Source organism: Suillus bovinus (assembly GCF_016758785.1).
Source record: "Suillus bovinus strain UH-Sbo-P2 chromosome Unknown EDB93scaffold_1, whole genome shotgun sequence".
NCBI lineage: Eukaryota > Fungi > Basidiomycota > Agaricomycetes > Boletales > Suillaceae > Suillus > Suillus bovinus.
Window position 1 is genome coordinate 676475 of NW_024542057.1, and position 26542 is coordinate 703016.

A 26542-nucleotide genomic window follows, 5' to 3' on the forward strand; every position below is an offset into this window, starting at 1 on the left:
TGTCACGACGTTCCGGGATGGGTTGGATAGTGAGGTATATATGATGTAGAAGGATTGTAAAATAAGCGAGAATTGAAAGAGTTGCCGCGTATGACATTTGGTGTAAGTACTAAATATCAATTGCCAAAAGTCTTGTAACTTTTATTAAGCAAGTACTTACAACCGGGTTCGTTAGAAACCATGTCACGTCTTACGATCATAGTTGCCGCCACAAAATCTAATGGTATCGGCCAACATGGTGAACTTCCATGGCGGCTGTCGAAGGAGATGGCCTATTTTGCTCGGGTCACGTCCACCGCGCCTGAAGGACGGAAGAACGCGGTCATCATGGGGCGGAAGACATGGGAGAGCATACCAGCCAAATTCAGGCCTCTCTCTAAACGCCTCAACGTAGTCATCAGCCATAACAAGGACTACGAACTGTACGAATTTTCTGCATTTTTTTTTCCCGTCATTTTATTGATAGAGCGGCAATCAGGACGTCCTCCAACCCGTTGACTCCAGTTCACCTTTGCTCGAACTTGACTCTGGCAGTTGATTTGGCATCTCAGGCTGATATACACCGACGATTTATTATCGGTGGAGTATCCTTGATCTCAGAGGCACTAAATCCTGCATCTTCGAGTCCAACGTCTTGCATCGCTGACCGTGTCCTCTTGACACGGATCCTTGCGCCTGATTTCTCCCAATGTGACGTTTTTATTCCAGACTTCTTGGGAGCAAGCGAGGAAGGGGAGATAAAATGGAAGCAAGCAACTCATGATGAACTCGTGCAATGGACAGGATTCGACGTGCCAGCTGGAGTCCAGGAGGAAAAGGGAGTTAGCTACGAGTTCCAGATGTGGCTTCGTCAGTGACATTGGTGGTAGAATATTTTGAGAGCTGTGCATTATATCGACAAAAATGATCCTCCTTCCCCTACACGCATTCTACCAAAACAATGTACGGGATTCAAAAAAACGCAGGGTCGACGATGATTATCCTTGACGCTATACGAGAGTCAACGAAGGTCGAGATGAGGATAAGATCAATCACACACCTGCTTATGTTTCGGATTTTTCGAACACACGACGTACACTCTGCCTTTTCGCTTCACAACGCTGCACCCGTCACACATGACCTTCACCGATGACCTCACTTTCATTCCACGCGCTGTAGATGGTATTGCATTCGTGGCCAGTGATGGGATTGCAGGTGTGAAATTGTGTATGTGAGGAAGGGTAGAGATGCGCAAACGTGCTAGTAATGGCCTGCTTGAAACCAGCAAAGCTCTCAACATGGTGAAATGCAGACCAGAAGACAAGTCATGAAAGAGGAAGAAGCTGTGGTCACGTGTCAGATAACTTTAAAAAATATTTCATATCTTTCAGTTACTGCGGCTTATAAAATATTAGCGCCAGCGCCAGGACTTACGAGCACTTCTAAGTTCTATTCGCGAGATGGACTCGGAGCAGTGATAACACCACATCATTCGGGTTATCTGCCTACTTTCTTGAAAACTTCTTGAATTTCTGTACTCATACTTTACCTTATCATGGCGTGCGAGAGAGAGGGCCTCGTTGCGCCGCCGCCCCTGCGGCCCCTGCGTGGAAAAACTGCGGTGTTAACATTCGTTGCAGTGATTTTTGCGTTTGTTGGAGAGACCCAACTCACACAGGTAAGCTCAACCACTTTAGATCGATAAATTTACTGACTTGCCAAATTAGTATGTCCAAACAACATTGGGTTACCAGCACTCATTCTTTTTGTTGTGAGTAGATAAATGACCGCGGTATGAAGATGCGAACTCAGAGTTCGCAGTTATGTCGTGCATTCATCATTCGTGCTCTCCTTTCCATTGCACCTAGGTTATCTCCTCATGACAACCCACCATTCTCCTCGTGCCCTGATGTCTGGCTTGTTCAGTACTATCACCGCTCAGTTGACATTACAAGATCCAAGAATCATTCACTCTTCTCGATTTCCTGTGTCTCGATTTCTGGTCGTGATTCTAGTCATGACTGTCATCTACAATGCACCTGCCCTATTGTGGTTTATTGCTGTCGTATACGCCCCGTACGTCGCTAATCATTTTTCACACTCCTGATCTTAAGCATCCTGCAGTGTCACTGATGTCACAGCCATTTGGAATGCCAATGCCTTCTTCGCTTATGTCTTTAGTGTCAAGTTGTTGAACCTGAAATGGAGTCTTATCCGGTCGTGTGCTGTTTGCCTCGCCACTGTCGGAGTGCTCACTATCGTATATGGCGACAGCACACCGTCAAATGCAACCGCACCTCTGGCTGGCCGTACGACTGTTGCTCAAAATTCTGCTCCTTTATTTGGCGACATTTTAACTCTGGTTGCATCCGTGATATACGGTCTGTATCAAGTTCTTTACAAGAAGTATGTCGCACTGCCATCAGACCTAGAGCCAGCTGCAGAGCCTCCACAATATTCCCATGTCCCAACATCAGCGGAACAGGTTGATGATGAGGAGACAGTAGCTTCACCATCACCCGTCGCCGGTGATAAAGTTGCTCATTCTCTTCCATTCGGCCTCCATTCAAATTTTCTCACCGCATGCATAGGCGTGTGCACTTTGTCTGTGCTATGGGTACCCCTAATTGTGTTGCATTATTACGGCATCGAAAAGTTTGGGCTTCCATCCAACATGGTGACCTTCGTTGCAATTGCAGGAATCTGTATAACAGGTGTTATATTCAATGCAGGTTTCATGGTGCGTATGATGAACGCACAGCGTCCCATAATTAATCAACATTTTTAGATTTTACTGGGAGTCTGGGGTCCGATTGTTACTTCCGTTGGGAGTCTACTTACAATCGTCCTCACACTCATCTCGGATCTAATGTTAGGCACCGTCGGGTTGACTGCCTGGGGACTATTGGGAGCAGGCATGATTGTAGGGGCTTTCGCTGTACTTGCTTATGATATGTTCTAGAGCTGACGGTAGAGTCATGCATACAATTGAGCGGGCTTGGTTGATACTCAGCAATCTCAGAGTTGTACCTTGGCATCATTTGGCGAATACCGTTTGCATCTTTCTCAGCTGAGTGCTCTTTGTCAAGAGAACATCATCATTCACTTGGACATGTCCCGTTGGTCCCAATTACGCTATATTAGATCTGTCGTGTGGTTCATCCACGTCAGCTATCTGACCCCTTGAACCGAGCATGATGTTTGTTGTCAAATTGGGAGCACTGAATACGTTTTCGAAGCCTAGGGATGAAGGGCATATACAACCCTACAATGCATCATGCTAATAAGTGGCGAGATGCGACGTGACAACTCCTGACCGGCTGAAAACCACAGCTAGCATTTTTCAGCTGTAATATCATTATATAGCACAGACACAGAGAAATATGCGACGTCTTAAATAGGCCCAAAAGGAGAAAGCTGGAGAGGGGGCGAGAAAATATGAAACGGAAGAAAGGGCAGGGAGAGACAGGAGGGTAAGGAGGAAAGATGCGAAGTACGACAGGAAGGAATGTGCTTGCGTGAGGCAAATTACTCGGATATCAAGGTGAACAGATCAGGACTAAACGGAAGTGAGGTAGGGGGGTAGGGGTAGTGTGATGTTTGTAGTGAGAGGGTTAGGTATGGGCCCCGGATATCTCAACGAGTGTGTCTGCGCCACAATACGTAGTGATACCAAAGTTATACAGTGTTCATTAACAGGTCACCCACACCCTTGACCCTGTGACATTGGTGTTCTACGCGTGGCATGTCATGATCACGTTGCGGTCGCCATTAGACTAGGCATGAGTCAATACGTGATATTGAATATGAGAAGATGACCCACCTCTTCCGTTTAGCCTTCGTCATCTCTTTTCGGAGCGCCGGCCCGTCCAGAGGTTTGAGGAGCTCGAAAGCGCACAGAAGGTCCTCTGAGACACTGAAATGATACAAATCAATTGGAATCCCCAGATGTGTCGACAGACGCAAAATTACCTCATACAAGCACCATAGTTGTCGAATTCTAGAACATCGCTTCAGCTCTGAACGAACAGAAAAATAACAGTTATGCTGACCTCCGCAATAATTCGGAGCACTGAAGACCGTCACAAGTGTCCGGTCGTTCCAGAACTCATATCCATCCTCAACGACCATATGAGCCCTGCATATCAGGTCCATGTCATACCGTACCAGGAAGTCATTGATGATCCCCTTCCCAAAACAGTAGCTTACCCCCCTCTCGTTATCCTCCCAATCTAATGCCGTATCAGAAGGATCGGACCATAGCAAATCGTTTAGGAGCCCGTAGTCCGGCACGTCTGTGGGTCTTTGTATGCGTTTGATATCTTCCATGGAGTGAAGTGAAGGTGAAAGTCCGCCGTGCACGCAAAATATCTTGGAGGCGACAATAGCTGCAATGGGCAGGCAATTGAAGACGTCTATGAATGTCTTCCATGTCTTTATGTTACATCGTCTTTTGCACTCGTCATAGAAGCCATACACTAGAAAATGTCAGAACACCATCACTAAACGGAAGGCGGAAAGTAACTAACCTCTTGTGACATTCGCACATTCATGATTGCCACGTAAGAGGAAGAAGTTCTCTGGGTACTTTATCTTGTAGCACAAGAGCAGTAGGATTGTCTCCAAACTCTGTTTCCCGCGATCGACATAGTCACCCAAGAATAGGTAGTTGGCGGCTGGAGGGAAACCGCACATCTCAAAAAGGCGGATGAGATCTGAATATTGCCCATGCACGTCGCCGACAATCTTTACTGGTGGTGACAACTCGATGAGAGTTGGCTGGCTAAGGAACACCTCGCGCGCTGCTTGGCAAATAGCAGCAATCTCCGTGTTTTTTAGACATAGAGATTTGCTGACTTTACCGGTATATCCCACGTCCAGAAGGCGTTGGATCATACCGTCGATGTCGAGGAGTCCAGCCTTTCCTCCCGCAGGGTCGCTCAAGGGGAAGTTACTAGCCGCTGAACCTGGCGTGAAGGATGACGACGGCATAGAAGTCGAGAGGATTGTTTGGGTGAGTGGAATGTCGAGGGGAGCGGGAAAAGGTTTCGTTGATAAAGCGGAAGGTTGTGGCGTCGAAGTTTGCACGAGTAGGGAGGGGGTAGAAAGGTTGTTCGGGGAAGAACTAAGGATAGCGGGTGAACCACCTGGTGAACCTGGTGGTCTTGAGCTGCTACCATTGGAATCTCCGGAACTAGGTACGTTGAGAGAGGGTGCACTATTTCGGACTGCATCATACTCGTGGGCGACACTTTGGGAGTGGTTGGGATGACTCCCCGTTGCACGAGACAAACTGCCATGGGGTATCTGGCCATTCGATTCTTCTACAGAATCTTCGTGCACATGGTCTACGTCCTTCTCCTTTCCTCCTTTCTTTGCCTTTTTAGATTGCTGTTGACCCATTGGTGGTGAAACCTGTGGTTCGCGTGAGGGCGAGCCTCGCTGTGATGCTGATGACCGGGAGCGCGACCTTGGAGTTAACTTGGAAGCTAAGACTGAAATGAGTGTTGGAGCCAGCTTGTAAAGTCAAAGAAGACGATAACTAAGTTGAGCCGAGTCCTCTCCAATGAGGACCAGTCAATCGTCTTAGCGGCAACTTGCACTGCTGTCCTTATTTGTTCCATTGTTTACTTCTTGTCCCGTCATACTTACTTGGTACTTTGGTTCTGATTCTGATTCTGAACTTTGCCGCCACTCAGAGATCTTCTAAAAAAAGTGCTTGTCATAATGCAGCAATGAATTTTTCATGCGGGCATAGCGCAATGGGTAGTAGAAATCATGCAATGTCAACAACGTAAATAAAATCTCGATGGCACTCTCAGAACTTGCCGAAGGCCTTGGCTGATGCCTTGCTCTTCGACACCCGCAGGACGTTGAATCGTACCGTTTTCGATAGTGGCCGACATTGCCCTACATAATATGCGATCAATTCTCGAGTAGCACCGACTGAGAGGAACACTAACCGACAGTGACAATATCACCGATCTCTACACGGAAAGCGGGTGACACATGTACGGCCAAGTTTTTGTGTCTCTTCTCGTAACGGTCTGTCAAATAAAGATAAGGGTGAATGGACGATATGTCTGTCTTCTGACGTACTGTATTTAGGAATGTAGTGGAGGTAATCCCTGCGGATCACAATTGTCCGGGTCATCTTGGTTGAAACGACCTTGCCAGTCAAGATACGGCCACGAATGGAGACGTTACCAGTGAAGGGGCACTTCTTGTCTGAAAACAGACATAACAATGAACCACCTAAACCACATGTAACAAGTATAGTGACGCACCGATGTAAGTGCCTTGGATAGCCTCCGCAGGGGTCTTGAATCCAAGACCAACATCCTTGTACCACCGCTTTTCCTTGGTCGCAACCTTCTTGCCACCTTTACCACAGCGATCGCAATCACATAAGTTCCTGCTCCGATTTCACGGGTTAAAAGTCTCATACCGCGGGCTTTGGCGTTTTGGAATAAATGCTGCTTCTGGTACGCCTTCTCGATCTAAAAATGATGATAAGTCAAGCAAGAAGGGTAGATTCGGCAAAGTAGCAGGTCATACCTGGTCAGCCATAGTGAATGATTAGGACGATGAGGAGCTCAGCCTGGTCTGTGCTTGCTTGCGTGGGAAAGAAGCCACTAAATTAAAACTGTACAGATTCCGGCATTTGCCATTGATAATTCCCATCACTGTACAATTCACTTTGGTTCAATTCATTCCAATCGTTTACTTATGAAGTATAGAGCCAAAATAACTTGGTCATGGCAAAGGGGACGCACGTGTATGAAGAAACGTTTTCGACTGGTCCTATTTCAATTTAACCAATAGCAATTCGAGCTGTCATTGACTCCGCGTAATAGGGGTCAATAAACAAGTTCACACGGGTTGACGTCTATGTTTGTCACGCGCTCATTCTATCGCGTCGCGACTCACACAAGATTTATGGGAAGACAACAAACACTCGGTACGTAACTTGGTCTTTCTGACCACCTATCATACCACCACTTTTCCAGGTAAATTCTTTGAAATGCCAAAGAGCAGTAAAGCCGCGCCGCCACAACAGTCGAACCTGTCAGAAATGTGGGGAGGGAAGAAGCGGAAGCCCAACACGAATGAGGAGAGTGTGCAGGAAGAAGTCATCGTTAACGGGAAGGCGGATGAACTGAAGACGGGCGCGTCACTGAAGTCTGAAATTAGTGAGAATCTTGGACCACCATCCAAACTGTGGAGTTTAACCCTCGTGGACTCTTAGTATTACCTGTCTCAAATGGTAGACAACCAACAGAAGAGAGAGATGGAATGGACGTCGACCAACCACCAGCATGTGAGTGCTCCTCCGCTCTGCGCAGCTGACAGGTTATAATGACGGATAGCACCGGCCAAGTCCAAGACAAAACGGAAGGATGCCATGTCGCCAAAACTCGCTGGTGAGTGCCACCTAGCCTTGAAAGTCGAAGCTAGACTCAACTATGCTCTAGCATCACCTGGGCCTTCAAAGTCAAAACGGAGACGTGTGGTCGAGTCAGATGACGAGGACTCCACGACCACCCCACCAACTCTCATCGGTCTAAATGGGCACTCCTCACCACAGCCTTCCTCCAAAAGTAGAGAAAAAGCCAAAGCAGTCTCCCAACCTGAGCCTTCCTCCAAAAGTAAAGGGAAAGCCAAAGCAGTCCCCCAACCCGAGCCTGCAGAAAAGCAACTAGCCGAGTCCCCAGCAAGTGCCGACGAGGCCGAGGATGAGAATCCTGACGAAAGTGAGCCAGAGGATGATGACGAGGATGCGGCCACACAAACGTACGTATGACTCCTTTAGCCAGTATTCAGAAGGATCAAGTTGATCTGCATACACAGTGCCGAGGAAGCACTATCCCGAGTCGCAGAGGTAGACATTAAGGGCGGGTGGAAAATCGGAGATTCGTACGTCGTGTTACAATCTCTGACGTTTCACTCACACAGTGAGTTGGTAGAGTGCCCTACGCTGCATTAACGAAGACATTCTCACTCATCGAAGCCACCACCAAGAGGCTCGAAAAGACCGCCCTTCTTACTTCGTTCTTCCTTCTCGTCATCCAGCGCAGCAAGAATGACGATTCAAACTCCCTCCTGCAGTGCGTATACCTGTGCATAAACCGCGTAAGTTTTTTTCTATTCAATTACTCTGTTCTCGTGTACTAAGCGACGTAGCTAAGCCCAGATTATGTCGGTGTTGAACTGGGTATCGGCGAGAGCCTGCTCATCAAAGCTATCAGCGAGTCCACAGGACGCAGTCTTGCAACAGTCAAAGCAGACCTCAAGAAAGAAGGCGATCTCGGGCTTGTAGCAATGGTGCTCTGTTGTTACTTGCCTCAACCTCAACCACACGAGCTTACTTCATTGGTAGAACTCTAAAAACAGTCAGAAGACGCTCTTTAAACCCAAGCCCCTTACAGTTCCTTTCGTCTTCTCGAACTTGCGGGAGATCGCATTGTCATCTGGACATTCGGTTTGTTCCTCATGCTTATACAAGTTTTCAGAGACTCAGCACTCCCTCACTGCAGTCCCAGGCAAAGAAGGTATCGATCATCACAAAGCTCCTCGCCGCATGCCAGGACTTCGAGGCGAAGTACATTGTGCGCAGTCTGGAAGGCAAGCTCCGGATCGGTAATGCTGAGCGGACGGTTCTCGTGGCTCTTGCACACGCTGTCGTTCTGGCTAAAGAACATGGTGTGTTTCTTTCAAAGCTCTCTAATGAAGCTGATTCATCATCTGTCAAAGCTGGAAAGCGATGGAGCAAAGAGAAACTGGCATCTCGCCTCGAAGAGGGTGCTAGTATTATCAAATCTGTGTATAGGTCGGTCCCCCTCGCCTCGCCACCTGCGCTCATTGACACATCTTCCAGCGAGCTCCCCACGTACGAACTTGTGATCCCTGCGTTATTCACGCATGGCCTATCGGGCTTGCGCACTCATTGCAAGCTTACGCCCGGGGTTCCGCTCAAGCCAATGCTCGCCAAGCCGACAAAAGCGATTGGCGAAGTACTTGACCGGTTTGAGGGACGGCGATTCACGTGTGAGTACAAGTACGATGGGGAGCGCGCCCAGGTGCACAGGCTGGAGGATGGCAGCGTCAGCGTCTTTAGTAGAAATTCAGAGGATATGAAGGCTAAGTATCCAGATCTGGTGGAGCAGCTGCCGAGGGTGGGTGTTGATCTTTATAGACTTGGCTGTGCGGATTGAGCTGATGGAAAGATAGTGCATCATGGAGAAGACCACGTCATTTGTGCTGGATGCCGAAGCCGTTGCGATTGACAAGACCTCGGGCAGGCTCATGCCCTTCCAAGAGCTGAGCAAGCGAAAACGCAAGGACGTAAAAGTCGAAGACATACAGGTCAAAGTCTGCCTTTTCGCATTCGACCTTATCTACCTCAATGGCGAGGTTCGTTACCTGTCTCTAATGACATCAGGGAGTTGTACTGATTGGTGTGCGCGTAGCCACTTCTCCAAAAATCACTCAGCGAGCGGCGAGAGTTGTTGAGGGAGCACTTCCAGATCGTACCTGGAGAGTTCGATTTTGCCAAATCTTCAGATGGATCGACAACAGATGAGATCCAGGCGTTCCTTGAAGAGAGCGTGAAAGACGGCTGCGAAGGACTCATGGTTAAGATGCTTGAGTCAGACGCAAGTTACTATGAACCCAGCCGGCGGAGCGTCAACTGGCTCAAGGTGCCTTCAACTTTTACCCCATCGAAATTTGACTAATGTTGATTAACCATACACAGCTCAAGAAAGACTATCTCGCTGGCGTTGGTGATTCTTTGGACCTCGTTGTCGTCGGCGGGTACTACGGCAAAGGCAAGCGAACGAACGTTTATGGAGCTTTCCTCCTAGCTTGCTTTGACACCGATGCCGAAGAGTATCAGACGATCTGCAAGATCGGTACCGGGTTCAGCGAAGAGATGCTGCAGACGCACTGGGACACTCTACGACCGCTCGAGATCACAAAACCACGCGGAGACATCAAACCTGGTGGAGCAAAGCCTGATGTGTGGTTTGAGCCAAAGATCGTATGGGAGGTGCTTGCGGCAGATCTGAGCTTGAGCCCGATATACACAGCAGCACAAGGCTTGGCAGAGGAACGCGGGATCTCGTTACGCTTTCCGAGATTCATCCGAATACGGGATGATAAATCGGCAGATGATGCTACCGGACCTGAGCAAGTGAGTGTTTCGCCATGTTGAGATTCGATGAGATAGCAGTTACTCATAATTATATGGCAGATCTCTGAGATGTATGAACGACAGGTGCTTGCGCAGAGTAAGGGCGGGAAGAAAAGCAAAGGTGATGGAGATGATGGATTTTGGTGAAATTTACGTATCAGTATCTAGATGGAGGGATATTGTTATTTTGCATCCACAACCTTCTTTGCTTCTGCTTGTGAAGCCTCGATGGCTTGAGTGACTGGACCTTTGTCAAGACCAAACTTCTTCTCACGACCACCATAATACCAGTAGTTCACGAAGCGAGCTTCTTGGATTGACTGTGCTGTCGCGTTTGTCAAGTGACAGGCAAAGAGCAGGTAATTCCGCGGTTGTACTCTCCATGCTATAACGAAAAGTCAGCCACGCGCTTTATGATATCGCCATAGAACGCACCGAAACGCATGAAAACCATTCTAGTTGCGTGGGTTTAGCAGGCAGCTTGCGTGAGAGTGAAATGGGGCATACGAATAGGCAGCAAGTGCAGTGGTCATGGATCCTGAGATGACCTCTTCATCTTTACTCAGGTCGGCGAGGGCAGCAAGGGGAAGACCCCAGTTTGCGACCTAAAATGAGTGAGTTATGCGACTCGTAAAGGTTGAAATGACTGACCGGTCCCCAGAAGTGTGTACCTGTGAAGAATATGATGAGATACGTTTCAAGCAAATAATTTATGGGAGACATACTGAAGAAGTACTCGCGAGCAGCAGGAGACCTGAGCCATGTAAAGAATGTTGATGCCATCGCTGCTCTGATATAGTGTGACTACTAGTATGGAGAGTTCGGAAGCAAGGAAATTCAGGATATAAAACTACTCACGTGATCTATAGGGCCGAAAGCGGACCGAGGTCATGAACTAGACCTAGAGGCCTAGAATAGAAATCCTCATGTCTGCCGTCTTCAATTAAACACGAGGCCATTTTTATGATAACTTGACCTAGTGTACGACCATCTTTCCTATCTCTTTCCCTGACCACCAAATGCATTCAGCTTACCCGCAGCCTAACTTCCCTTACTATGGTCAGCCATACCATACATATTATCCTCCTGGCTATCCGCACCAACAGCAGCGACAACCTTTTCCTACATCTGATCCATACAGTTCTCCACCATGGCCTCGAGAAAATTATCAGGCCACTCAATATTCACAAGGTCACCTCGAGCCAAACGCACCATTCATCCCGCCAAGTTCTGAGCCGACTCCACATGCACCACGAGTCAAGCGCGCTAGTACAACACGTCCAAAGCCCTCATATAACCCCGAGAAGGCCCAGCTCAAGTCCGCGATGAAGAAGAACGGTGGTCTTCGCCGTTCAGAGACCATTAGCGCCGCCCCACCCCCTTTGGAGCGTACTCGAACTTCTTCTAGTGCACGCCAGCGCCTCGTGCCCATGACACGCGCCACGGGGATGAGTTCTAACCCAGTCCTATCTTCCAGGTATGTTAAAAGGTGTACTATGATTGTTACTCCTCCCACGCCATGTCATCATAGAACACTTGTTTGTCTCTTTTCACGGCGCAAACGAGCTCCGCATGGGCAATGTCGCCTTTCAAGATACCATGGAAGAGATAAAGGAGAATATTATTCCTATGTGGCCACACGGTGTATCCTCAGCCATTCCCATTCATCAAGCATTTCGTATTCTGTTTAACAGAAATCCTTGGACTGCGAGTGGAATCGAAAGCGTGATGTAGGTCCAATCACCCAATCGCTGATGGTTTATCACGTGCTGATCGAATATGCAGCGCACAAAAAATGATATGCGAACTCTTTACCTGCCTCGCACACAACGGGTATCAATACCGTACCTCTCTCAATACGGGCTATTCTGTGCGTCCTTTAATTACCTTGAGCGTCGTACAAGCATTATTGACGGTGTGATCAGTATCCTCAGTTGGTATTTCAAGATAGCGGACCTGATGAACACTGCGACTTCTTTGCCGCGCATATCTCGCGTTCAGGACACAGGATGACCCTCGTGCGGCCGCCGCGGCGTGTCGGGGAGCAGATTGGTCCGCGTCTCCGTGCTGCATGGCCATTTAAAATAGCTGGAGATCGAACAAGTGCAGATGAGATCTACACAATTGAGCTTAAAAGGAATGCAATTGGCGGTTTGTCACCTCTGCAGATTAATTTTCCGTTGCTGACATGGTCTGATACCAGCTCCTGATTTAAGCAAAGACGTGTTTGCAGCATCTGCACTAAAGGAAATTAGTACTATGGGGTATAAGCTTGAAGCTACGGTTGCCCTTCCGCGGACAGGGATGCTTGGGTTTGGGAATAAGAAGGAGATATGGATATTTCGTGGGACGAGGATGCGTTCGCGCGCCAATTCCCGTGCTGGTTCCCGTGCTGGGCAGAACATCGATCACTAACAGGATAAACGGGCCAACGAACGACGCATCATCTGTGAGAGAGTCCATCTCAACGACGGGGTGTAACGATAAGAAACGACATGCTCATGATGTATAACTACCGTATGTATTTATAGTTTTTAATTGGATGTGGTTATAGTAAATGGTCCGTGCGCTTGACCAGAAGATATAAAAGGGATCTGTTTACGATTTGGATCCTTACCACTCTGGCCTTTTGGCTTAGATCAAGTGTAGTATCTGTTCTTAATAGTTTAACCACTATTATGAGGGCACCGCCCTCATTCTTTGGTTATCAAATTTTTGTCGCCCTTGTTTCTCCGAGCTCTGCTTGCAACTCGGAGGACATGATGACCTTGCTACTGCACTACTGGCTCGCGTCGTCGGGGGTTTTATTTCTTTGCTCAGTAACTACTTCATAGTCTCTTGACTATGTATGGTGCTTGGCAAACAATACAAATTTGATCATACCATCTTAACAACCTTTGAACCATCAGCAACACCAGGTTAAAGTCTTGGCATAGACGCGTCCATCAAAGCCCTGGCGCTGAACAAGCGTATCCCACCATCCAAACAAAAAGTCGCGAGCGATCAGCTTGAACCAAGGTGTGAAAGAATTCGCTGTGGGCACCGAGTGAGCCCGCATCCAACACACAACAATCAACATACGCACATGAGTCATTGAACATCGCCTGTAGTTCAGCCTTGTCCACATATTTGTAGTCCTGGATCTCGTTCTTATTTGGCGTCACCGTAACATCCGCCGTCAAAAACAAGATGTAATCGACTGTGAGGGGGAGGGGTGAAGACGTGTGCCCGTATTTTCATGCTATCAACGCACCTTCATGCTCGCCCCACATACCATTCGATGGTGCGAGGTAATGAATTTTAGTCAGGTACTGGAACTCCTCGACTGGTGTTTGGCTTTGCGGAATACCGAGCTCATGCTCGAGTTTTCTCGAAGCTGCGATCCGTACTCCGAGCTGGCCCTCCTCGATCTTTTCCTCCTCGAAATCGTCGAGTGGGTGCGAACAGCACGTATTCGTCCACATGTCCGGGAAGGTAATCTTCTCCGAAGCACGCTGCTGTAGGAGCAGCTTGCCATCAGAGGGACGGAAGACGAATGCAGAGAAGGCTCGGTGAAGGAGACCCTTGTTGATATTTTCCATGAGGTGACCTTGTTGAAAACCGGCTATCAAAAACCCCATGTAATGTAGAGCGAATAGACTCACAAGTCTTCTTATCCATCGCGCCGATGGCGTTATCCTGCTCATCGACCAAGATGCATTTTTCATCCATCAGTCTTGATTGTTCAGGGTCATAGCTAGTGAGATCTATGCTAGCAAGGGCAGTGCGTGCGGCAAGAACTGCTGGTGAGGACATGGTGCGTTGAGAAAAATATGATCTAAAGCTGCGAGTAAGGTGAGAGGACAGGTTAGCACGTAGTGTATACATACCAAAGTGTGAACCTTTAACGTTATTACCGTGTGCTTAAGGTGGAAGTGGCACGATTAAGATTTTGTATAGATGGCCTGATCATGGTTTCACTTTCGGAACGAAAAATGCAGGAGCCGATTATGACAAGCATAGCACTATTTACAAGTAATGCATATAATTTACGTCTCGGCCGACAAGAATATCACTTGATACGGATCTCAATGGTTCCGTATGCCTCTTCTTGACGAAGTCGGATCAGGTCTTTCGTGCCTAACACTGGTCAAATCGGCGTCAGTACATACTCGGGTATGATCCGGCATGCGGCCGTGAAGCACGCACCAAGGCAGTGGTAAAGTGCTGCTGCCGCGACGTGTGCGGTACTGGTGGTCTGTGGTACGACATCGTCGAAAGCGAGAAATCGAGCAGACCCAGACAGCGATTTATATTGCATCTTAGCGTATCTTTCAACACGACATGTGAATACACCAAGTTTGAATAACAGATAGTGAAAATGTTGACTCAAGGAAGTTGAAGGAATTTCTCTCGAGGGTGGCCATATTGACCTCGGACAATTGGGATTCGGCCACAGAATTGCCTGCAGGGACTTATCGATTCCATGAGCTAGATTGCCTGGCAAGTTGTAGAATGTATCGGCGTACCGTTGAATACAAAATCGTCATCGATTATTTGAGGGCTCGCAGAGAAACCTCCGGCACCACCAAATACGTCGCCTTGCTGACTTGGAATAGAACTTCCTCGTCGGCTCAACGAGCTGCCCCTCAGGCGAGTCTCGGCGTGGTCAACACTGATTTTGTCACTGCTATGGCGACCTAGGAGTACCGCACCAGATACCGAGGAACTTCCACCCGCATTGTCCCAAGGGAAGAGTGCACTGCGCTGAGAAACGGAGTTCTGCACGATATCTAGGCCAAATTCGTCTCCCAGTATGGACGTAGGGCGTGAGGCGTGACGTGCTTGTCCCGGTTCCTAAAACTTTGTCAATGAGAGTATAGAAAGCGTTGCTAGCTGATTTACCTCGGACGAGCGAAGATGATTCAATTCTGGTCCTGCGTCGTCTGCGCCACCCCACCCATCTGAAAAGGACATTAGGTGATACCCATCTACGGTGATCAATACAACTTACCACCCATGTCGAAATTCATTTCAAAATTCATGTCAATATCCGCTCTACCCGCATCAAAATCCATGTGATCTGGGCTTGCCTGGCCTACACCAAATGCAGGACTTCTAGTGCGATCTTGGACATACTCGGCTCCGCCAGAGACTTCAGCATTGGTCTTAGTCTTCTTCCTCCGTTTTGGCGCAGGAGAGTCGTCTGAACATCATGTACATTTAATAAAGCTCACGCAGGTGTTGTAATACTGACCATGGGGTTCAATCATAAATGGAGATCGAGCGTCCAATTGTGCTTTGAAATGATCCAACCAAAAGTCTACTAATTCTTTGGCTTGCACTTCAAAATATAAGCTCATGATGAGCACAAGTAAAAAAAATGGAAGCTCACTGTATTCTGGAATAGCCCAAAGCAAACCGTCAATGAGCCTGCTTTGATCCTTCTCAAAATTCTTCCGCGCGAGTTGTCGATGAATGCCATTCTGTTCTTCCAGATAATACAGACGTGAAGCCTATACAGAAAAGCAGGTTGTAGCTGCGGGCTACGAGCGGCGTTACCACACACCTTCAATTCGTCATCTGTCAACTCCGTTCGCACATCTAAAAGAATCCTGGCGCGTTTGATCTTCCTAGATGGTGCGGGTTCCGCTGGATTATCATCAGGTACAACGGAGTCGATCTCTTCGACCTGCGGGGCAATTACAGCCAAAGGACCAGAAGGAGATTCGAGAGAGTATCCAATGGAGGACGAAGAGGGTGGAAGGGCAGCTTTAAATTTCCATACATTAAGATAGTCAATGTAGAGTAATGTGTCGTACCTGCTGAACCTCGTTGTGTGCCTTGAGGTGTAGCAAAGGCCGACGGAGGAAGCGGCAAGACATTCTGTTCTAATGCACCAGTATTGTCAACGGGGACATCCTGCTCGAAATACAGGTTATCCGCATCATTGAACCCGAAGTCATTCGGTTCATCCACTTGCATATCATGACTAAAACATTTCAGTAAAACTTCAGCCGGCCCAAAGGGATACACACTCGACTTGATTCTCCAAGGCGGCTCCTCCCCAGCCTTCACCAAGTTCCCTTACGAGGTCATCCCCAACGCCCTCCCCAATATCGAGGCCATCAAAAGCGCCGAAGAAGCTATCGTCGAAGCCGAAAGTATCATTCTGGGAAGATAGAATTATGTTGGCGCCACTGCCGCCAAATGAGGCATCAAAAGAATTGGCGAGGAAGAGGTCGTGATTTTCGTTGAGTGTATGCGCGCTGGCGCGGGTATTTTCCGCGGTGGATGCTGGTGCAACTGCAGACTGCTTACCCTTTCCTTTCGATCTCTTGGCTTTTGGGTTGTACTCATCATCGGATGAACCCTCTTCCGCTCCTTCCTTGTTGTCTACAAATGGGCATGAATATAAGCCACTTGAAGTACTGTAAACTAACGTACTTCCAATGTTCAAGTATTCGTCCCAGTCCTAGTCACACCGTTGGCTTTGAGATGAACAAGAAGAAAGACAGAAACGTACAGCGACCATTGCGTCAAAATCTATGGCAAATGCAGCGCCAGGATCGGTAGCAAGGGTAACAGCCGATGGCCTTGGCAGGAGGTGTCAGAGGTGGCTCGCATTGTGTGAGCCAACTCACCTCACGCTTGGCTGAGCCATTTGAAGATGGGCTTCTGACGCAGCCATCGAACGGAACTCTTGCACGACTCGCTTTAGGGAGTTGAAGCAAGTCGTGACATCAGAAAGAAACAGTTCTTGCTTGACTAGAAGCAACGTTAAATGTAGTTATACAGCCATAAATTATAAAACCTTTATATACACTGTGGAACTGAATGAGCATCAAGGGCCCCAACAAAGTTGATCTGCCTACCGTGCAGCCCCGACCATCAGGTTACTTGAGAGGCGAAGAGCCAGAGGTTCCGAAGGGGAAGCAATCAGATCACACAATTGAGAGATATCTGCAGTCAACACGGAGCGCTTGGGTAATTTCTTAAAAGCCGATTTCGAGCCAAGGGTTGCAGCTAGCCTAGCATTCGTGATACCAAGCAATGAGATATTATTCCATCGTCAATGAAGCATAAAAGAAAGGCACCAAAGAAGGCCAAATCCGCTGTCCCTCTTGGACAACAGTTCGGTAGAGAAGAACATTCTGCAGTTCACTGTCCTTGGTAATGAGCAAACGGTGGCAGATAAATGACAAAATTGGGTTAGCAAATAGGTTACGGTGATAGCAAGATATCGATGAGCAGAATGCATACAACAAACGTACGAAAGATGGGTAAAGGCAAAGAGACCGAATAAATTGTGAGGGAGGGGGGGAAGCGTATGTCGCTCGTTCTTTGCGCGGAGTTCTCTGAGTTTTAATTCAGCCACCGACGCGTTGAGCCTTCAGATTCGCATCCATCGGGCACCATCTGGACCAAGAAGGCGAGCGAAAAGCTCATCTCGATTGCCGACCCAGTGGAACTTCTCTTCTAATTCTTTTCCGTGACCTTCTTCGCTGTCAACCCAGGAAATCAAAAGCCCTTTCATCAAACCGGTTTTCTTCACGCCGCAGAGGTTCTCGCGAGGTATGATTAATTTTGCTTGTTGTGATGCGAGTGTTGTGAAGTATACTGTAGTAGCGGTCAGTGTGATTAGACCAGGCGCTGAAGTGTGGTGCGCAGGATATGCTGAGAGTGATTCAGTCTTTGTATCATAGCCTGGTGTATTACAGGCGTACTATGTGTTTCTTCGTCTCGTAAAGTTGCGGATGTCAAACCAACCGTATTGACTTGTCCAGAAGCAAAGCGTTGTTTGCCCTCATTAAGCAGCGACTTGCCGTGCGCGATACGTGATCCCCACTTCTTCCAATCAACGCCATCATTGATTTGCATCTGGCTTCGAGATGATGTGTCAGGTGACAGGATCGCCGAAAGATCGGCTTCGTTTGTGCTATTAGCACGAGCGCTCGGAGGATTAGGCTTGCGCGGAGGCTTGATGTCCTCGCCCCGAGCAATCCTCTGTGTAATTATTTCTATAGCATAGTCAGCATCGGTGGGGGCATCAGCCAACGGTCCGGGCAGTCTATATCGTCACTCATCAAAATACGATGCAAATATACATTGAACACGGACCTGGCTCGAGCGCCTGGTGGGAGAGCAGCTAACACAGGAACGACATGCCAGAACAATATGCCGCAGCTGCCATATATAATTTTTGCCAAGTAATGCGCGGGAATGATCAGGGTGCAGCAGCTTATAACAGCCAAAATCTTGCTAGGAGTCAAGCACATGCCGAAGCAACGCCCAGAACTTACTCACGATTGCATATCTTCGGGAGACTGCTGGTCGTCTCCAGATGAAAATGCTAGCGACGGCATATACTCATTTAGTTGACAGCCCATCACGATTCACGGGGTACGTACTTTTTGATACGTTCGTGAATATTAGCGACAGTATTGAGAACATGCAAGAGTTCTCGTTTGATGTCTTGCTCTTCTTGGGAATCGCCATCAAGCACAGTAGCCGCTTCATCCTCGCCACCATCACCAGTTAAACTCGTTTGAAGTGCCCCTGTATCCTTCGGAAGGGTTTTTGTTTTACTTTTTCCTGTTGATCTGTGCGATATGAGGAGCTGAAAGATATCCTTAGGTCCAATTGAAGATGCTGATAGGCGTTCTTGAACTTCATCTCCGAACTCCCTGGCTCGTTCGGAATCTTTTCTCCGCATCTGTAAAGATTCTAAAGTGGGATACGGGAGAAGTCTCCGGCTGAGCATCTCCCACAAGATTCGAAACATTAGTGCTGGAAGAAGGAGATCATACAGCCATAGTCCCCAGAACGCCTGGATGTTGATGAGTAAATTGATTTTGAAAAGTGACGGCCACCTACCATGCAACGTAGTCTGCTACGTTGCGGGTCCTTCCATAGCGCTAAGTTTGCCATGGAAAGAAAGAAATTCTGGTAAGGAGGAACTACTGCGAGGAAAAAACGCTGGCTAGTAAGTTTCATGCGCTTTAAAGAGAAGGGTGGCGGCGGATGAGGCATCGGTGGAAGAGCTGGTAGTACATATTTCTGGATATTTTAGATTTAATCACTATGATAACAGTAATGCTCACAATGGCGATCTGTTCGGACCAGGAGGAATCCACTGGTCTTGGAGGAACGACGGGTGGAAGAAGTGTAGGTGGCTCTGTTTGTTCGGAAGTATTACGAGCAAATGGTCGTGGAGGGAGTGGTGGTGGTTTTGGTGACCGGGGAAGGTGGAGGGAGCTACTTGATGGCTTGGGCTTGATGGTACGCAAAGCACCTGGTAGTCTCACTTCCGTCACATACTTATTGGACCTCAGGATAGACCACCCATCGAGTACGGCAAGGACTTACGTCAGAAAAAAGGCGGAGATAACGTTCGATTTCTTCCTCGTCATACAGTTGACGAAGACGGGCCTCAGAAATGTTTTGTTCTAAAGAACCTGACAGGTCTGTTTGGGAACCCATAGGGCTAGAAGTCACGGTGGTGTCCAAATCTCCCATGACAGTAAAGTTAAATGAGTCATCATCACCAGACGCTTCATAGACTCCTCGTTCACGAAGAGATGATGGGTCCGAAGTGGATACCGAGGACGAGGACGCATCACTAGAATGAGCGTTGGAATTGCTTGGAGATGACATGACCTTGAAAAGTGAATTGAAATTGAACGAGGGTTGTCAGATTGATCTTATGACAGTGATTGTTCGGGACAATACTCGGTATACATGTACAGTGACCAACTGCGCTGAACTTGATGGGAGACACTGCTGTTACACTCACAGAGAGCACACAGCCACAAAAATACTGCGCAGGTACTTATATAAGTACTAACCGGGGGCCAAACAGACGGTCACGTGACTCAAGCTACACGCCTCACCGCCCCGTTAAACCGTAAACGGAAGAATGTCGATGCCTTGCTGCACCTTTTCCTCCTTAAACGAACGGCGGACGTATAGCGAATTTACTAGTCAAGGCATTCGAGTTCAATCATGATTATCTCCCAAGGCTGGATGCACATTTGTCATTGCGCACTACGTATGCATCATTCAGAATATTCAGCGCTCACTGGCAGCCACGGTTGAAATCGGATGGTATTTTGCGGGGATACGGCCAAGTTACGCATGACATCGACGTCTTTTAATTTACAGCCATCATAAATTGGGTTCTTCTGTCAGGCCACACATCATGCCAATAGCATAGAGGCCACACCAGAGGTTACCACCTGCCACGACGCGAAGAAGGTATTTCATCCAGCCTTATTCACAAAGTTTAACTTATGTAACAACGAGTGTCAATGAGATGGAAGTCAGACGCCAAGTAGCGCTTGCTGAGGATAAGGAGACGAAGCAGCCTGAAGCGAAAAGGCTTGAGGCTCCTTCTATTGAAGTTGGAAGTCTGTAACAAAGTTCCCGCATCTTCCTTGGTCTGTAACCTATAGTGCTGCAAAATGCGGCTCATTATCAGCTACATAACACATGAAGTTTCCAGCGAGATTCTTGAACTGTTGTTTCATCCTCTCAGTACGGTCGCCAGAGCATCCCACTACTTGAACATGTTCTCGTACTGACGTTTTCAGAGGTCCCATAGTGGCTTGCGCAGATCCCCTGCGGTAACCTTATTTTCATTTAACAAGCCGTGATAGAATAAAAATGATCCTTGCAATTTCTGAGAGTACTTTTCTTAAATTTAGTGTCGATCACGTGTATACCTCTCAGAGTGCCACTTCAGTTATTGCTACTACAACGTTCTACGCTTTGCCCACAAATTATTATATTTCTACCTCCTGCTGCCAGTGCCTGCCTACACTAAATTGGCACCTGAACGACAAGTAGGAGACACTGACAGGTTCTTCCCTCGTCGTCGATGGGCATACTCTGTGCGCATATTACATCCTCTATAACCCACGTCGCTGCAGCACCTACTTCGCTCTTTACCAACACAAATTTAAATCAAGACATACCCATACCGTTGGGGATTTTTATTGGGCTGCTCGCATCTTTCGTCCAAAGCCTTGGTCTTGCGGTCCAGCGTCGTAGCCATGTCCATAACTCACAGCTCCCAGAACAAGACCAGAAAGTAGAACACCGCCGACCGTGAGTACATATGTATTCTATAGCTCAGTCTCCCCTTACCTTTGTTAGATTATGGTTGATAGGATTCGGTGAGCGCACTCGACCTTTATTCGTTCCACCGACCAACACAACGTCTATCAGCTATCTTCTTGATATCTAATGTGTTTGGATCTTTCATACAAATAGCATCCCTTCCGGTCGTCATATTGGCACCCCTGGGCGCCGTTTCTCTCCTTTGGAATGCGCTCTTCGCTCGTCTCCTTCTTCGCCCACGAATGCTCCTGGGAACAGCTCTCATCGCTGGTGGCGCCGCCTTGATTGCTATCTATGGGATCGTTCCTGAAACTACACGCAGCCTCGACGAATTGATGGCACTTTTCGCGCGTCCTGCATTTATAGGCTGGTTTTGTGCCGAGGGTTTCATCCTACTTGTATGCCTTATCGTGGTGCGTGCCAGTCGCGATATAAATGGTTTCATTGTATATATAGCATTCCTGCAGACGCACGGTATTGAATATTCTTACAAGAAACAACTAGAAGCTGCAGCCTATTCATTGTTGCAGGCCAACCATGACTCACCCCTGTCGTCTTGCACCTCCGCACATAATTCTCCTCTAAACTCTCCTACACCGCTGCCTCCCACACGCACACAACAACCACCTACTTTATCTACTGGTCCCACTGAGGATCAAATAAACGGCAGCTTCGCATCTGAGGTAACACCACTGCTCGATCCAAAATGTGGTCGCCTTCCATCTACCAAATCTACTTCACACAATCTAAAGTCCTCATCACCGTTACGCGTACCACTTCCTGGGAGAACCCCGCTTCTTCTTGCCTTAGCATATGCTGCGGCTTCAGGGACGTTGTCTGGGCTTTGTCTGATCTTCGCAAAGTCTGGTGTTGAACTTCTTGTGCTCACATTCGGCGGCGTCAATCAATTTTTCAGATGGGAGGCGTGGATCCTTGTTGGTGGACTCATCATTTTTGCTCTTGGACAACTTTGGTACCTTAATCGTGGTCTAAGGCTTGCAGATCCTGCGTTTGTCTGCCCATGTGTGTCCTCCTTTGTATTTTTCCTGATAGTGGAGTTAACATGGAAACTGCCTAGCTGCCTTTTGCTTTTATAACTTTTCATCGATTATCAATGGTCTGGTTTACTTCGATCAGCTCGGACAACTCCCAGGGTGGTACCTCGTCCTAGTCATAGTCGGCATGTTTATTCTTCTTGCTGGGGTTTGGGCAGTCAGTGCCCAAGCCAACGTTGATGAAAGTGATACAGCAACTGAATCTGATGTCGAAGACCAAGCAGTATCCAACAATGGAAGCGCCACTCCCGAAACAAACCCCCCGCCACATTACCCTTCATATGCAAGTACTGCCGTTGGTCCCCAGGGTTCATCTCTCTCTGGGTCAATTGCGCCTCCTATGGACCGCCGGGTGCGGTCGGAGGGCGCTGTTTTCCCCCAGAGTCCCGTCTCCTTGCACACCCTTAGTGCATCTTCTTCACAGTTTTCACCTCACTTCACAACCCACCAGACGGATATCTCCCCACCCTTACCAGGCACCTCTTCCTCATCACGCCAGCACCCTACCACCACCGATCCATCTGCATCTATGCGTAGTATGGCCTCGTCTTTACATCAGCAGCAATCGTCGAACATATTGTCTCCCACAGGTTTGACGATAGGTCTCTCACCAGTCAGCCCTGGATTCGGGCTTCTCCCTTCGCCAACAAGAACTTCCAGGCGTGTCAGTGGAGGACTCGGCTTTGCAGTTGTAGTCAATGAGACCATGTCTTTGGCTGGTACTGCAGGTGGTCGGAGGTGGTCTGTGAGTGAAGGACATGGGAGACGTTCGGGAGAAGCTCGGGAAAGGAGAGTGTTGAGCGGTCCTCGCTCTGAACTCTCGCAGCAGGATGTGGAAGAGGGCGGTGGTGGTGCTCGTGAAACACACAGAACGGGAAGGCGATGGATGTGGGTAAGAGACATTTTTCTGGGACAGAACGCTAGACCTAGATAATTTATACCACACGGACTAAATCTCTGTGATCATCGTTATCCCCATTCTCTGTAGACATTCGGTTGCCAGTATTACTGAGTACACGATAAGTCCATGGGATGTTATTAAGCTGCTACCTATATTACAGTTTGTAGGCATAGTGTCCCGGACTGGAATCAGGGGCCTCTCAAATAACTTCCTCCTTAACGGTGACTACCGCCTGCTGGACACGTCGTCTATCTCTGATCAAATCTATTCCGATCTGGAAAGATGTTAACAATTGTGAAAGATTGGCTTTGACCTACTTACCCTTCCTTTGATCTGAACAAACCTTAAGCCAAGGTCTGTAAAATGATCCTCGTAATGCTTAGACACCATTTCAAAGAAACATTTTTTAGCTCTCTCATCTTCTCGAATACTCCGCCACTTCCTCTCCATTAGATAGAAGACGGTGGTTGCTGAGAGGGATTTTATATCATCTCGTGTGAGACGTTGCAAATCAACCATGTGCCCGCAACCTGGCACAGGACACCACCAGCGGTTATCAGGGCCTGGCAACTCCGGGACTTGAGACAATTGGCGTGGGATGAGCTCTCCGAACTCGAGCAGGCGCTCGTCCACGGATTCATCCGAAGAATCAGAAGCAACACTAGATGAATCACGAGAGAAGTCCGACATATACGCATGTGCCATAGCAGGATCAAGTTCATCTGAGGATGACGACGACAAACCGGACCCGTTGTCACGCTGAGCAAACGGCAAAGTTCGTCTGGTCTTAGCTTTGTCGATTTTACGGCGCACGATCTCGTTTGTCTTTCCAATGACGGGATTCCGCTCCACCATATTTCTTGTGTCCTCGCCATCTTCATCATCCTCGTCATCTCCCTCTTCGCCGTCTGGTTCTGAGGCCAGGTCCGGCTGATTCTGACAACCTATCGGCCAGCCCCAGATGACATTGTTGCGTGCAGCTTGCCATCTTGCTTTTCTGACTTCCTTTCTAAATGCGTTCCATGGTTTGAAAGGAAATATACGCTTGCGCTTTACTTCGTTGTCAGTGACGAACCATTCCGACTGGGCGGCAAATAATCCTAGAATGTCGCGCCTGTGTATTCGCCTTGGGTGACGGGGCAAGCGAGTCCTGCCTTCGTCGACATCAATAATATCGGAATCGGTAGAATCGTAGATAAGTCGCTCGTATTCATCACTGGCGGGATGAGCGAACCGTTCGAGGTATTGGGACACAAACCACTCAGGGGTCCGCTTTTCGAGCGGCGTTCGTCCCTCTCCAACGATCTTTGTCATGAGAGCAAGAAGACGGTAGCGCCAGAAGAAGTTCTCGGAGAGCTGGAAGGTGTAGACGTCCATTGTTGCAACTTCGTAGGTGCGGTTACTAAAGGAGAGTGAAGACGTGTCTAGAATCACGCATGTCATGATACCCACCAGTCTTTGGAATGCCATAACAATCCATCCGGAACTAGCTTGGCTAGATATTTTCGACCTTAATCCTTCAGAATTGTACTGTAGGCGCATCCGAACTCACATGTCATATATAGAGCTGGGAAGTTCCTGAAACCCTGGATTTGCAATCTGAGCTCGAGCTCGTCATCGTCACCTGGTGCGGGTGGGCGCCCAAGATATCCTGTTTTCCTATTAAATAGTTCTTCGAGCGTTATTGTAGCAGGAGGGCGCTGCCCTGCACACATACTACGCGTGTTGGCACGCAGGTTGAGCTCTGCCTCCACTCGTTTGACACCGACTTGAGATAGCCAGCCGGGCGAACGTATACTAAGATTTCCACGAAAACGGAACTGTCGAGTGTCTACTTCTCCAGTACCTAGAGGTTGCTCGGATTCATCGAGCCTTGTCAAAGAAGACTTAGCGAGATGCGCGGAGTACAAAGGGGCAGGAACAATACCCAATAATTTCGTCGTTAAAAGCCAGCTGAAATGACTTCAGCACCAGTGTCTTTCCTGACTTGCTCTGGCATTCTGCACTAAGCACTTCTTCGTCGCGATATGGACCAAAAGGAGGTCGGAGCAGCTCCTCGACTATTTTGCGCTGCGGCAGCGGCATGAGGGAACGCTTAGTGTATTTGAGTTGGGCAAGATAAACGCCTGCTACTGATGAATTAGCTGAGACCAAGCTGGGACATGCAACTAGTGAAGTTTTGAAGTGTTGAATTCAGTTTGCGACCGGACTACTAGTAGTGGAAGAAGTGCCAAACGTATTGGACTGCTACCACAAAAGGCTAAGTCCGCGCAGTCCCCTTACTTGAAACCTTTTTCGTCCCAAGACATTCACCACTACATTCGAGCAAAGATGACAGACTTTCTCCAGGCTCTTGACCCAGCGAAGCTGTTACTCGCAGAGACAGTAAGTAGACCAGTCATCCTGGCGAGAAGGATCGCTCATTATGCATTGCGCAGGCGCTGGCTTTCATAATTAGTCCTTTTACTGTCCCAGCATACAATTTGCCCATCTTCCTCTTTGGTTCGTATGTGCAGGAGAGTAGCGACGCGGCACAGTCACTGAGCTTGGTACGCATCATCACTCTCATCCACCTTTGTGATCTCAACACAGAGCCAGTTTACGGGCTTGTTATCGTTTTCGATATTCTATGACGTACTGTGGATGATCAAGAATGAACAAGGTGGATTCCTTAGGTTCCTTACTGTCATCCTTTTACTTTTGAAGGTGAGTAAGAAATACCATCATCGACGTTTGAAACTGACTCCCATCGAGATACCAACCACTGGTGCCTTTTTGCTTGTCGTGAGTCAACGCGGGGGACAGTTCCCTGGCCTCGGAACTGATATCCATGGTCCTACGGGTAAGTTCACCTTACAAAGCAATTGCCCTCAATTCGATCATGCTGTCATAGTTTGGTCTATGCCTGGAGGTTTCACCTCCGGAGGTCGCGATGGATACCAGACGGTGGATGACGACACCCCGCGTGCACCCTCGAAAGTTAGCTCTGTTCCAGCACCACAGCCTGTCAACCAATCTGGCGCATATCAGTCTGTTTGAGGATTAGTTGGCAACTTGGTACTGAGGTGATTTTGGTGCTGTGGGTCATGTGTTGTGTGATGTTCGAAAATAGACATCTGATTTAGAATGTTTTCGTTGTCGGAATCATAATAAGCAAGGGTCTTGGCTGTGAGGTAATGTGCCCTGTTCGTCTGAGGTCAGTGCGTTCCTTGACAACGCAATTTAGGAATTTCCATCAGGAGTTTTCGTAAATTAGGAAGATGAGTGTGTGAATGCATTGTGTCGATCTTCCCGTTCATTTGAAGTTGACTC

At 48.2% G+C, this 26542-nt stretch overlaps 14 protein-coding genes across 14 annotated transcripts; 6 read left to right on the forward strand and 8 right to left on the reverse strand.

Annotated features, from left to right (window-relative positions):
- Window positions 1–103: 103 nt before the first annotated feature.
- On the forward strand, window positions 104–942 carry EDB93DRAFT_20005 (dihydrofolate reductase-like domain-containing protein). The gene is made up of 2 exons (XM_041455671.1): window positions 104–422; window positions 479–942. The coding sequence occupies exons 1-2, from the start codon at window positions 181–183 to the stop codon at window positions 855–857; spliced, it is 621 nt and encodes a 206-aa protein (XP_041313575.1). The 5' UTR covers window positions 104–180; the 3' UTR covers window positions 858–942.
- EDB93DRAFT_19956 (ribosomal protein L36-domain-containing protein) lies at window positions 943–1360 on the reverse strand. Its single transcript, XM_041455670.1, has one exon. It carries the CDS (start codon window positions 1277–1279, stop codon window positions 1028–1030), a length of 252 nt encoding a protein of 83 aa, XP_041313576.1. The 5' UTR covers window positions 1280–1360; the 3' UTR covers window positions 943–1027.
- On the forward strand, window positions 1314–3019 carry EDB93DRAFT_1112213 (uncharacterized protein). The gene is made up of 6 exons (XM_041448117.1): window positions 1314–1343; window positions 1414–1657; window positions 1707–1750; window positions 1801–2055; window positions 2104–2719; window positions 2768–3019. Exons 2-6 carry the CDS (start codon window positions 1535–1537, stop codon window positions 2939–2941), a joined length of 1212 nt encoding a protein of 403 aa, XP_041313577.1. The 5' UTR covers window positions 1314–1343; window positions 1414–1534; the 3' UTR covers window positions 2942–3019.
- Window positions 3020–3292: 273 nt separating this feature from the next.
- EDB93DRAFT_1112215 (phosphoprotein phosphatase PPZ) lies at window positions 3293–5648 on the reverse strand. Its single transcript, XM_041448118.1, has 5 exons — window positions 4509–5648; window positions 4032–4457; window positions 3952–3979; window positions 3803–3895; window positions 3293–3755 (listed from the first exon to the last, which is right to left on the reverse strand). The coding sequence occupies exons 1-5, from the start codon at window positions 5380–5382 to the stop codon at window positions 3734–3736; spliced, it is 1443 nt and encodes a 480-aa protein (XP_041313578.1). The 5' UTR covers window positions 5383–5648; the 3' UTR covers window positions 3293–3733.
- Window positions 5649–5683: 35 nt separating this feature from the next.
- Window positions 5684–6655, reverse strand: EDB93DRAFT_1112218 (40S ribosomal protein S11). The gene is made up of 6 exons (XM_041448119.1): window positions 6538–6655; window positions 6428–6479; window positions 6267–6362; window positions 6079–6207; window positions 5943–6026; window positions 5684–5889 (listed from the first exon to the last, which is right to left on the reverse strand). Exons 1-6 carry the CDS (start codon window positions 6547–6549, stop codon window positions 5798–5800), a joined length of 465 nt encoding a protein of 154 aa, XP_041313579.1. The 5' UTR covers window positions 6550–6655; the 3' UTR covers window positions 5684–5797.
- A 215-nt stretch (window positions 6656–6870) lies between these two features.
- Window positions 6871–10321, forward strand: EDB93DRAFT_1074692 (ATP-dependent DNA ligase; the record flags this gene model as incomplete). The annotated part of the gene is made up of 14 exons (XM_041445111.1): window positions 6871–6940; window positions 6990–7205; window positions 7455–7773; window positions 7831–7896; window positions 7947–8112; window positions 8164–8304; window positions 8360–8461; window positions 8517–8682; window positions 8734–8809; window positions 8858–9155; window positions 9211–9393; window positions 9450–9680; window positions 9737–10174; window positions 10235–10321. The coding sequence occupies 14 exons, from the start codon at window positions 6871–6873 to the stop codon at window positions 10319–10321; spliced, it is 2559 nt and encodes an 852-aa protein (XP_041313580.1).
- EDB93DRAFT_1112228 (UPF0041-domain-containing protein) lies at window positions 10152–11110 on the reverse strand. The gene is made up of 6 exons (XM_041448120.1): window positions 11033–11110; window positions 10900–10981; window positions 10826–10845; window positions 10682–10779; window positions 10610–10629; window positions 10152–10559 (listed from the first exon to the last, which is right to left on the reverse strand). Exons 2-6 carry the CDS (start codon window positions 10955–10957, stop codon window positions 10357–10359), a joined length of 399 nt encoding a protein of 132 aa, XP_041313581.1. The 5' UTR covers window positions 10958–10981; window positions 11033–11110; the 3' UTR covers window positions 10152–10356.
- On the forward strand, window positions 11111–12732 carry EDB93DRAFT_1112233 (uncharacterized protein). Its single transcript, XM_041448121.1, has 5 exons — window positions 11111–11626; window positions 11706–11904; window positions 11960–12044; window positions 12100–12325; window positions 12378–12732. Exons 1-5 carry the CDS (start codon window positions 11194–11196, stop codon window positions 12587–12589), a joined length of 1155 nt encoding a protein of 384 aa, XP_041313582.1. The 5' UTR covers window positions 11111–11193; the 3' UTR covers window positions 12590–12732.
- Window positions 12733–12991: 259 nt separating this feature from the next.
- On the reverse strand, window positions 12992–14147 carry EDB93DRAFT_1112235 (Isopentenyldiphosphate isomerase). Its single transcript, XM_041448122.1, has 6 exons — window positions 14044–14147; window positions 13819–13991; window positions 13428–13763; window positions 13260–13373; window positions 13113–13207; window positions 12992–13069 (listed from the first exon to the last, which is right to left on the reverse strand). The coding sequence occupies exons 2-6, from the start codon at window positions 13967–13969 to the stop codon at window positions 13052–13054; spliced, it is 714 nt and encodes a 237-aa protein (XP_041313583.1). The 5' UTR covers window positions 13970–13991; window positions 14044–14147; the 3' UTR covers window positions 12992–13051.
- A 78-nt stretch (window positions 14148–14225) lies between these two features.
- EDB93DRAFT_1074203 (uncharacterized protein) lies at window positions 14226–17306 on the reverse strand (the record flags this gene model as incomplete). Its single annotated transcript, XM_041445074.1, has 14 exons — window positions 14226–14299; window positions 14363–14484; window positions 14543–14618; window positions 14683–15010; window positions 15059–15099; window positions 15171–15308; window positions 15411–15497; window positions 15549–15669; window positions 15723–15925; window positions 16190–16549; window positions 16676–16749; window positions 16798–16916; window positions 17043–17184; window positions 17251–17306. 14 exons carry the CDS (start codon window positions 17304–17306, stop codon window positions 14226–14228), a joined length of 1941 nt encoding a protein of 646 aa, XP_041313584.1.
- Window positions 17307–17546: 240 nt separating this feature from the next.
- On the reverse strand, window positions 17547–19636 carry EDB93DRAFT_1237116 (uncharacterized protein; the record flags this gene model as incomplete). Its single annotated transcript, XM_041451386.1, has 8 exons — window positions 17547–17830; window positions 17920–18224; window positions 18275–18411; window positions 18461–18506; window positions 18565–18983; window positions 19031–19213; window positions 19258–19473; window positions 19523–19636. The coding sequence occupies 8 exons, from the start codon at window positions 19634–19636 to the stop codon at window positions 17547–17549; spliced, it is 1704 nt and encodes a 567-aa protein (XP_041313585.1).
- Window positions 19637–21032: 1396 nt separating this feature from the next.
- On the forward strand, window positions 21033–23263 carry EDB93DRAFT_1073484 (uncharacterized protein; the record flags this gene model as incomplete). Its single annotated transcript, XM_041445014.1, has 5 exons — window positions 21033–21262; window positions 21311–21330; window positions 21383–21687; window positions 21742–22297; window positions 22353–23263. 5 exons carry the CDS (start codon window positions 21033–21035, stop codon window positions 23261–23263), a joined length of 2022 nt encoding a protein of 673 aa, XP_041313586.1.
- Window positions 23264–23429: 166 nt separating this feature from the next.
- Window positions 23430–25315, reverse strand: EDB93DRAFT_1244623 (uncharacterized protein; the record flags this gene model as incomplete). The annotated part of the gene is made up of 5 exons (XM_041452232.1): window positions 23430–23504; window positions 23552–24632; window positions 24683–24725; window positions 24783–25102; window positions 25158–25315. The coding sequence occupies 5 exons, from the start codon at window positions 25313–25315 to the stop codon at window positions 23430–23432; spliced, it is 1677 nt and encodes a 558-aa protein (XP_041313587.1).
- Window positions 25316–25561: 246 nt separating this feature from the next.
- EDB93DRAFT_1244624 (uncharacterized protein) lies at window positions 25562–26269 on the forward strand (the record flags this gene model as incomplete). The annotated part of the gene is made up of 5 exons (XM_041452233.1): window positions 25562–25615; window positions 25669–25779; window positions 25829–25936; window positions 25985–26072; window positions 26124–26269. The coding sequence occupies 5 exons, from the start codon at window positions 25562–25564 to the stop codon at window positions 26267–26269; spliced, it is 507 nt and encodes a 168-aa protein (XP_041313588.1).
- Between the last annotated feature and the right edge of the window lie 273 nt (window positions 26270–26542).

Bases quoted from the DNA above. Each gene is read 5' to 3' on its own strand.
- EDB93DRAFT_20005 (XM_041455671.1), top strand. From the start codon at position 181: ATGTCACGTCTTACGATCATAGTTGCCGCCACAAAATCTAATGGTATC. The intron at 423-478 runs GTACGAATTTTC...AGCGGCAATCAG, and splicing joins CATAACAAGGACTACGAACT to GACGTCCTCCAACCCGTTGA.
- EDB93DRAFT_19956 (XM_041455670.1), bottom strand. From the start codon at position 1,279: ATGTTGAGAGCTTTGCTGGTTTCAAGCAGGCCATTACTAGCACGTTTG.
- EDB93DRAFT_1112213 (XM_041448117.1), top strand. From the start codon at position 1,535: ATGGCGTGCGAGAGAGAGGGCCTCGTTGCGCCGCCGCCCCTGCGGCCC. The intron at 1,751-1,800 runs GTGAGTAGATAA...CAGAGTTCGCAG, and splicing joins CAGCACTCATTCTTTTTGTT to TTATGTCGTGCATTCATCAT. The intron at 2,056-2,103 runs GTACGTCGCTAA...AGCATCCTGCAG, and splicing joins ATTGCTGTCGTATACGCCCC to TGTCACTGATGTCACAGCCA.
- EDB93DRAFT_1112215 (XM_041448118.1), bottom strand. From the start codon at position 5,382: ATGGGTCAACAGCAATCTAAAAAGGCAAAGAAAGGAGGAAAGGAGAAG. The intron at 4,458-4,508 runs GTTAGTTACTTT...GACATTTTCTAG, and splicing joins ATGTGCGAATGTCACAAGAG to TGTATGGCTTCTATGACGAG. The intron at 3,756-3,802 runs GTGGGTCATCTT...ACTCATGCCTAG, and splicing joins ACGAAGGCTAAACGGAAGAG to TCTAATGGCGACCGCAACGT.
- EDB93DRAFT_1112218 (XM_041448119.1), bottom strand. The intron at 6,027-6,078 runs GTACGTCAGAAG...TTTATTTGACAG, and splicing joins CCACTACATTCCTAAATACA to ACCGTTACGAGAAGAGACAC. The intron at 5,890-5,942 runs GTTAGTGTTCCT...CATATTATGTAG, and splicing joins CGGTGATATTGTCACTGTCG to GGCAATGTCGGCCACTATCG.
- EDB93DRAFT_1112228 (XM_041448120.1), bottom strand. From the start codon at position 10,957: ATGGCATCAACATTCTTTACATGGCTCAGGTCTCCTGCTGCTCGCGAG. The intron at 10,630-10,681 runs GTATGCCCCATT...CCACGCAACTAG, and splicing joins ACTGCACTTGCTGCCTATTC to AATGGTTTTCATGCGTTTCG. The intron at 10,560-10,609 runs GTGCGTTCTATG...TTTTCGTTATAG, and splicing joins AATGGTTTTCATGCGTTTCG to CATGGAGAGTACAACCGCGG.
- EDB93DRAFT_1112233 (XM_041448121.1), top strand. From the start codon at position 11,194: ATGCATTCAGCTTACCCGCAGCCTAACTTCCCTTACTATGGTCAGCCA. The intron at 11,905-11,959 runs GTAGGTCCAATC...TCGAATATGCAG, and splicing joins AGTGGAATCGAAAGCGTGAT to CGCACAAAAAATGATATGCG. The intron at 12,326-12,377 runs GTTTGTCACCTC...GTCTGATACCAG, and splicing joins TAAAAGGAATGCAATTGGCG to CTCCTGATTTAAGCAAAGAC.
- EDB93DRAFT_1112235 (XM_041448122.1), bottom strand. From the start codon at position 13,969: ATGTCCTCACCAGCAGTTCTTGCCGCACGCACTGCCCTTGCTAGCATA. The intron at 13,374-13,427 runs GTGCGTTGATAG...TCCCCCTCACAG, and splicing joins TATGTGGGGCGAGCATGAAG to TCGATTACATCTTGTTTTTG. The intron at 13,208-13,259 runs GTGCGTATGTTG...CGGTGCCCACAG, and splicing joins GGCGATGTTCAATGACTCAT to CGAATTCTTTCACACCTTGG.